At 44.2% G+C, this 8,885-nt stretch overlaps 1 protein-coding gene across 1 annotated transcript; it reads left to right on the top strand.

Moving 5' to 3' along the window:
• The first annotated feature begins 713 nt into the window (after nucleotides 1-713).
• Nucleotides 714-1,660, top strand: LOC104868426 (olfactory receptor 4D6). Its single transcript, XM_010633184.3, is given in 2 exon segments — nucleotides 714-1,041; nucleotides 1,044-1,660. Coding segments are annotated over 2 exon segments (945 nt in total).
• Nucleotides 1,661-8,885: the final 7,225 nt, after the last annotated feature.

Here is an 8,885-nt window from a genome sequence, read left to right as displayed (position 1 = left end):
TGTTCCGAGGGAGCACACCCTTGCTCTTGGGTCGAATATGTCCCTGAGAGCCTCCTATGGGGATAACTGAAGAGACCCTGCCCTCAGGACCATCATGGGGTGGATGTGTTTCCTTGTAGACAGACTTCCTTGACAGAAAACAATAAAAATTCCAAGTGTCCTGTTCTATTTGCATATCTCTCCGATAGATGCCAAAAAGAAACATCAAGTACCAGTTTTAGATCGTGTGTTGTTGGATGTTGGTACAGTAAATTAGGGTTTCCATTGTATTGTATATCAGAGCAATGTACAAAAATATTGTTAAATTTTTAATTAAAAAATAGAGTGGTGAGATGGAGATGTGGCTTATGGGTAGAGCGCTCGCCCAGCCTGTATGAGGCTCTGGGTTCCACCCGAGCACTGCAGTAAGGAGGCGAATAATTAAATAAATAAAATTACCCGCACTCTGCCAGTTATTGCTTCCGTCTTTCCTTCTACTTTCCTTCCTCTTGCCCCACATTCTTACTTCCCTTCCTACTGCCTCTCCTTTAAAAATAAAGAAAGGTAGCGACTCGATTCCCCAAGGAAGGAAATGATCCTAACAGTAATGGGAACAGTCACCATAGCTCTCTGTCGGACCCCACGGATAAATGATGGTGCCAATTCCCAGCAGCATCCTCCTGACCCTAACTCATCTTCTCCCCAGGTTGACTTAGAAGAGCACTCTCCTCTTCATGGACTTAACCAACCACACCACGGTGAAGGAGTCCGTCTTCTTGGAACTCACTCGCTTCCCGGAGGTGGAGCTCTTCTTTTTCGCGGTCTTCCTTGTTGTGTATGTGACAACTGTGCTGGGAAATGCTCTCATTGTGTTCACCATCACCTGCGAGTCCCGCCTCCACACCCCCATGTGCTTTCTCCTGAAAAACAAGTCAGTCTTGGACATTGTCTTTTCATCTGCTGCAGTCCCCAAGTTCCTGGTGGATCTTCTGTCAAAGAGGAGAACCATCATCTCCTACAGTGACTGCATGGCACAGATCTTTTTCTTCCACTTTGCTGGTGGGCAGATATTTTTTCCCTCTCTGTGATGGCCTTTGACAGATACCTTGCCATCGCCAGACCCCTGCACTATGTGACCATCATGAGGAGAGAGTTGTGGGTGGCCTTGGTGGTGGCTTCCTGGGTGGGCGGAGGTTTGCATTCCGCTGTCCAGATAGTTCTCATGTTTCCACTCCCCTTCTGCGGCCCCAATGTCCTGGATGCCTTCTACGGTGACGTACCCCAGGTGGTGAAACTGGCCTGCGAGGACACTTTCGCTCCGGAGCTTCTCATGATCTCTAACAATGGGCTGGTGACCTTGCTGTGGTTCTTCCTGCTGCTGGGTTCCTACACCATCATTCTGGTGAGGCTCAGATCCCACTCCGGAGAAGGACGGAGCTAGGCCCTCTCCACCTGCACCTCCCACATCCTGGTGGTGACTCTCCACTTTGCGCCTGCTGTCTGCATCTACTGCCAGCCCTTTACAGCCCTGCCCATGGACACAGCTGTGTCTGTCAATAACACAGTCATCACCCCCATGCTGAACCCTGTAATCTACACCCTGAGGAATCAAGAGATGAAGGCAGCCATGAAGAGGCTGTGGAAGAGGCTGGGACCCACTGAGAGCGCTAATGTGGGGTGAATGGTCAGGGGGAGACTGGGCATCTGAGACTGGACGGCCAGCTCCTCCCTCTGCGGTCATCCCCTGTGCGTCTTCATAGCCGCTCGTGTCCCACAGAGGGGCAGTAAGGACACAGAGCTGCTACCGAACCTCGTGAGCCATCCCCAGGTGGATGGGGAGAGGCGTGGGCAGCAAGAGTAAAATCAGCAACCTGACTGCTGCTCTGCTGTCACCTCTTCCTCCTCGGCCACCAGTCAGTTCATTTTCACCACCCGGAATGTGGAGGTGGCACTGCCTGGTCACTGGCCAGGGTCAGGACGACTACAGTAGGGTCCCTGACATTCACAAGCCGTTCACGCTCCCGCTTGGTTTTCCCTCTGCTCCCAAATGTGCACTTGCAATGACTCCAGACGTATTTCGTCCATGCTCTCTCTGCTGACTCTGTTGTTTCCAGTCAATTATTAAAAGCACTTGTTTGCTTTTATCGTTTTTAATTTTATTGGCACAATTTAGATTTACATAATGATCACATTCATCGTAGGGAAATTGTACCTTTACAAAATGTATCTTGATTCATTTGTTCGTTTTATACACTTTTAGTAAATGGTAGACATTTTGGAATGTCTTATTTTTAATATTTTATATTAATATGCAGTACATAATGAACACCCTCGCTGTGTGGATGGCACGTGGACATAAAACATCTTTATCCTTTCATCTCTCTTTTCTCACCCCTCTCTTCCCTCCTTCTGTCTCTTGATCCCCTTCCTATTTGCAAAAGATCTGTCTTCCTGTTTCCTATTATCTTTTATTTTGCTTTTTAATTTTATTCTATGGTTTTTGCATAGTAGAGAAACCATGTGATATTTAAATGCATGTGTCTGATTTATTTCACTTGATACTATAGATTCAAGGTTCATCCATTTCTGTACAAAGGATTTGAGATTTATTCTTCTTTATAGCAGAGTAGTTACAGTACCTTAAATATGTTTCACCAACTAGTGAAAAGAGGGGGAATGTTTTCAACTGTGTTAGGTCAGAATCTACATGTGAATCAGTTTATTTCCTGTTCTTAGATCCATTCTACTCACTTGGCCGCTAGAATTAACCTCAAGGTTACTCGTGTAATTCAGGAACATACTTGCATAAAACCCACGATGACTATTTTATGTTAACCTGAACTTTCTTTCACCTCTATCCCTTCTTCCCATTTTACCCCAAGGCTCTTATAACTGAAGTAGATTTATAACTTTTGACTGTGTAAACAATCCAAGGCATTTTAGTTTTTTAAAATCTACTGAAGATATACCTTCTGCCCTCAAGGCCTATATTTTATACCAGAAGAGAAAAAACACATTGTATTTAGCCTCTTTCAGGAGTAGCCACTGGACCTGTACTGGAATCCCTCTCTCAAGGCAAATACTCCAGTAGAGTAGATATATAGAGAAACAAATCTCCCTTCTCCTTCTATGCCTGCCTCAAATTCCATCCTTTAGCCTTCAATAGTCATTGAAAATGAGGCCCAGAGAAGTAAAGAAGCTCAAGAAATGCAACACATCGAGCATACTTTTTGCAAGATATCAAATTGTTACCACGCATTAATATTTGACCAAGAAGGGCTTAGAACGTGACACACGGCTCAGGTCTGTGACCCTCCCTGAGCCATGCGAGACAGATTCATTGAGTCAATAAAGCCACTATTTCCCCTAGAAGGTGCTTTTTGAAGTGTTTTTCCTACCTGCACCCCACGAGAAAATTTAACACCAAACACCTCTTAAGCACCTATATGTAGCGAAGCCTTTGAAGGGCCACGCACCTGTGCAAGAGGTAGAATGCTTTCGCTTCCTCAAGAGGCACTTGTCCCCTGGGTCTTGCAATGACTCCAGACGTATTTCGTCCATGCTCTCTCTGCTGACTCTGTTGTTTCCAGTCAATTATTAAAAGCACTTGTTTGCTTTTATCGTTTTTAATTTTATTGGCACAATTTAGATTTACATAATGATCACATTCATCGTAGGGAAATTGTACCTTTACAAAATGTATCTTGATTCATTTGTTCGTTTTATACACTTTTAGTAAATGGTAGACATTTTGGAATGTCTTATTTTTAATATTTTATATTAATATGCAGTACATAATGAACACCCTCGCTGTGTGGATGGCACGTGGACATAAAACATCTTTATCCTTTCATCTCTCTTTTCTCACCCCTCTCTTCCCTCCTTCTGTCTCTTGATCCCCTTCCTATTTGCAAAAGATCTGTCTTCCTGTTTCCTATTATCTTTTATTTTGCTTTTTAATTTTATTCTATGGTTTTTGCATAGTAGAGAAACCATGTGATATTTAAATGCATGTGTCTGATTTATTTCACTTGATACTATAGATTCAAGGTTCATCCATTTCTGTACAAAGGATTTGAGATTTATTCTTCTTTATAGCAGAGTAGTTACAGTACCTTAAATATGTTTCACCAACTAGTGAAAAGAGGGGGAATGTTTTCAACTGTGTTAGGTCAGAATCTACATGTGAATCAGTTTATTTCCTGTTCTTAGATCCATTCTACTCACTTGGCCGCTAGAATTAACCTCAAGGTTACTCGTGTAATTCAGGAACATACTTGCATAAAACCCACGATGACTATTTTATGTTAACCTGAACTTTCTTTCACCTCTATCCCTTCTTCCCATTTTACCCCAAGGCTCTTATAACTGAAGTAGATTTATAACTTTTGACTGTGTAAACAATCCAAGGCATTTTAGTTTTTTAAAATCTACTGAAGATATACCTTCTGCCCTCAAGGCCTATATTTTATACCAGAAGAGAAAAAACACATTGTATTTAGCCTCTTTCAGGAGTAGCCACTGGACCTGTACTGGAATCCCTCTCTCAAGGCAAATACTCCAGTAGAGTAGATATATAGAGAAACAAATCTCCCTTCTCCTTCTATGCCTGCCTCAAATTCCATCCTTTAGCCTTCAATAGTCATTGAAAATGAGGCCCAGAGAAGTAAAGAAGCTCAAGAAATGCAACACATCGAGCATACTTTTTGCAAGATATCAAATTGTTACCACGCATTAATATTTGACCAAGAAGGGCTTAGAACGTGACACACGGCTCAGGTCTGTGACCCTCCCTGAGCCATGCGAGACAGATTCATTGAGTCAATAAAGCCACTATTTCCCCTAGAAGGTGCTTTTTGAAGTGTTTTTCCTACCTGCACCCCACGAGAAAATTTAACACCAAACACCTCTTAAGCACCTATATGTAGCGAAGCCTTTGAAGGGCCACGCACCTGTGCAAGAGGTAGAATGCTTTCGCTTCCTCAAGAGGCACTTGTCCCCTGGGTGTCGCGAGCCGGCGACGCAGCGCACTGTCCAGCAGTGTCTCAAACCTGAAAGAGCAGCGGGGTGGAGATGGGGCAGAGAGAAAGGAAGGACGCCAAGACAAGAGTCTGATCAAGGCGACGTTTATTGCAGGCAGGCATCAGCCTTTTAAAGGAAAAGACCAAACTATTATGGGCTAGGATTACCATAGTAACCTCAACACCCACTCCACGGGAACGAGGATTCACACGGGAAAGAGAAAGCCGGCTCAAGAAAAACAAATTAACAACACTTGCAACTAATAATCATGATTCCCAAATAGGTGGAGGAACTTAACAAAATGGAGCTACAACACCTGACTCCTACAGAGAACGTCAGATCTTTAACAGGAAGCACCTGACTCCTACAGATCTTTGGCTGTCCGAGTTTCTCCCGTGCAGGGTCCAAAACAAGTTTAACACGTGCAGTCCTTAAAAAGGAACAAATGTTATCTTTCAAAAAGCCAGTGGGCCATGGCTGGCTTCCCACACCTGGGCACATCGCCCTGAGAGTGAATGACCATATACGGTCGCTCTTTCCAGAGACAGACCAGTTTCCAGTTTCCCCAGAACCCAGAGAATCACAGATTAGATTTCAGTCTTCTGGGGCATTGCAAGAATTTGGACAGCAGAGGTGTGCGTGTGAGAGAGAGAGAGTGTGTGTGTGTGTGTGTGTGTGTGGTAGTAATGAACTACTTAATAACTCCCACTGGAACTCTGACACCGAAGACTGCCCATTCTGTCTCCATGCTACACCCAAATTCCTTTTGCTAATTCTCACATGAGATTTGGGACTAAGAGACCAATGCTTTTGGAGGGAGGGCACTTTTAAACAGGCTAAAGAATCGCAATGGGTCTGCCCTTCCAAGATGAACGCTAAAGACGGAAGTCTGGTGCAGTAATCAAAAGGACGCCACCTTCTCGGGCGACACTCCCCCTCCACCACAGAGGCTGAGGGCATTCTTCCCTTCTTCACAGGGAAGAGGGTTTAGGTAAGGATATTGAAATGTCAGGTTGAGAAAGATTATGGATTGTATAGAAATATTATGACCATGAAAATGTGTCAGGTGTCTAAGATAATCCAGAAATAGGTGAAAACTCTGACAACAAGAACTAAAGGAGTGGATGTTAAATATTGGGAAGTAAACCATGCTTTCAAGAGAAGAGTCCCAGAGATCAAGTTGTCTAGTAAGAGAAGGTAGTTTTTGGTTTTGGGTTTTTGTTTTGTTGTTCGGTAGCCGGGATCAAACGCAGGAGCTGAAGCTTTCGAGGCAGGTGCAGGGACACTGAGCTAAATCCCCAGGCCAAGAAGGCAGTTTTTGAATGAAAACATGAGTTGGATGTGGTGCATATTTTGTTTCAGTTTAGGATTTTTCCATGGGGATCATAAACCTCTCTCTACCAAGCAGGATCTTCCTTTAAACAACCAAACCCCCTTACAAACTGTGGAAGGTTGGAAGGCAGCTCTGTGTGCATCCTCGGCCCTAGTTCACTGAGCTTCACTTCCCCTCTCATCCAGGGACATCTTCATCCCCAACCCCAGATCCAGGGCTGGAGCTTTTATTCCACTTGCCCAGTTCACTCAAATTCATTCAAACAAAAATAATCAAGTTGGTTGAGAGAGAAGCTACTCCTCGATGGGACAGTATTTTACATTTTGCAAATACCTTTGTAAGTAGCTTTTCATGTTATCCAAGGAAGGTGTGGTTTTTCAGAAGAAAGAAAGAACAAGTTCATTGAAATCATGCCATGTGCTGGAGACTTTTCCAACATTTTCATATTTGCTCAATCCGAGATGCAGAGAAGCAAAGACCAACTCCAAGGTAAGAGCAACATTGCTCAGCTCGTACCCGAAGATCTGTGTCACACAGACTCCAGAGCTGGTGGTTATCTGTCATGGTGCAACCTCATCTGTAAAGTCATCCACTCATTTACAGTCTTTACTGGGCACCCACCAGGTTCCCTGGACAAGGTAAGGCTCTGACAGCATCAAGACGGGTAAAGCGTTGGAGAAGCAGGATGAACTTGGGGGTTAGTGGGGAGATAATACCGAATTACAGAGACGTACAAGAAATTAGTTCAAGAAATTGTTACAGGTGCCAGAAAAGATCAGTTCAGGTTAGTGGGGAGATAATACCGAATTACAGAGACGTACAAGAAATTAGTTCAAGAAAGTGTTACAGGTGCCAGAAAAGAAGTCAGTTCAGGGAATGACAGAAACTTGCAAGAGGAAGGAAGAGGGAAAAGGAGAGGGAGAGGGAGAGGGAGAGAGAGAGGGAGAGAGAGAGAGAGAGAGAGAGAGAGAGAGAGAGAGAGGTCATGCCCATGCTTTGCAGGACTCGATATTGTAAAGATTAAAATTCTTCTCAAATTTGCCTATAGATTCAATTCAACCCAGAACAAAATTTCAGCAGTTATTTTGGTAGAAACGGCTGACCTGATTTTAAAGGACCAAATGACTTAGAATAGTTTCTTTTTAAGATTTAAAAGTAGACAAAATTCTCACAGAGGAGGTTCTCACAGAGGAAGACAAGTTGAAGATTGGTATTTCCAAGGAAGATGCGCTGCAGATTCTGAGTGGGGAGGCAATGGTAGGCATAGGGAACCAAAGGAATTCGGGTCCTAAGGCATGAACTTCCAAAAATTTGCATAACATATGAGCCCCTGAAATAAGAATCGAAGGAAATACATCCCTGCATGATGTCCAAGATGGAGTGAAGTTTTAGGTGCTGTGATAGAAGAAGCATAGCCTTTGTTTTGCACATGACAGAAAACCACTAAACATTTTCAAACAAAATAATAAGAGATCCTGACCGGGCATGGTGGCGCACACCTGTAATCCCAGCACTCAGGAGGCTGAGGCAGGAGGATCACTGTGAGTTCAAAACCAGTCTGGTCTACCTAGTGAGTTCCAGGTCAGTCTCAACTACATAGTGAGACCCTATCTCAAAAAACCAGAAAAAAAAAGAAGAATAAAAGAAGAAGAGATCCCAGTGCTGACAGAGAGATATCTCCGGAAACAACAGAGAAGATGAATTAGGGAAATGCAGTCTGAACAAAAACAAAGCATTAGGGAACTCTTGGAATAACCTAAGGACAGAGGATGGGGGCTTTGCTGGGGATTACAAAGATGGAACAAATTGAGAGAAGTGAAGAAAACAGAATACTCAGGAGTATAATTTTGTGCAGTACGGATAGTTCATGTAAGACTTTTGGCTCGTAGCCACAACGTACTGTGAAAGGGACTGCTCCCTCACTGCCTGGATGAACTGGAACAAGGCCAGTAGTCGCCACTGCTTTGCCTGGGCAATTCCCCAAGGTGTTTACACACTGCTCGAGCACGTGGTCCGTCAGCCAGGCCCTGAACTGCATTGCACGAGGGGAGTCAGATGCTCCGGCCCAGGATGGCTCTTCCTCTGACATAACTGCTCACATGGCCATCAGCGGGCGCCTCAGAAAGCACTGACGAGACATGGGCAGGAAATGCGTCAGGCTGAAAGCTTTGCTATCCAGCTTTCTCTGTGCCACGTAAGCCTATCAGGAGCTACGTTTTTCATGAATTGATCTTCAAGCAACAAGAGATAACTCACTCCCAACTCAAAGAGGAAAAGCACACTGAATTGAAAACTCTCCCTGCTGGAGCTGCCTCTCCACCTGGACTTCATAACAAGGGCAGCTACAGGGGAGGGGGAGGCCATCAGCTCCTCCACCTTGTGCTGAAGGGAGTCTGGGTCAGAATTCTGCCAGGAAATGCAGATCCCAAGCTGGACAGACCCTGCTTAACATTTTCCCCTTTTTATTAATTTGTGTTTGCAGTAATAAGAAGTGTGCTCATTGTGGGGAGTTGGAACATCAGCAGATCTCATCTTGATCTTTTTTACGTCC

The sequence above is a fragment of the Fukomys damarensis genome, unplaced genomic scaffold, assembly GCF_012274545.1.
Source record: "Fukomys damarensis isolate Sample0158 unplaced genomic scaffold, DMR_v1.0_HiC HiC_scaffold_27, whole genome shotgun sequence".
NCBI classification, from domain to species: domain Eukaryota; kingdom Metazoa; phylum Chordata; class Mammalia; order Rodentia; family Bathyergidae; genus Fukomys; species Fukomys damarensis.
Note: the sequence above shows the minus strand (reverse complement) of the source record. Positions and strands in the feature narration are given on the sequence as shown.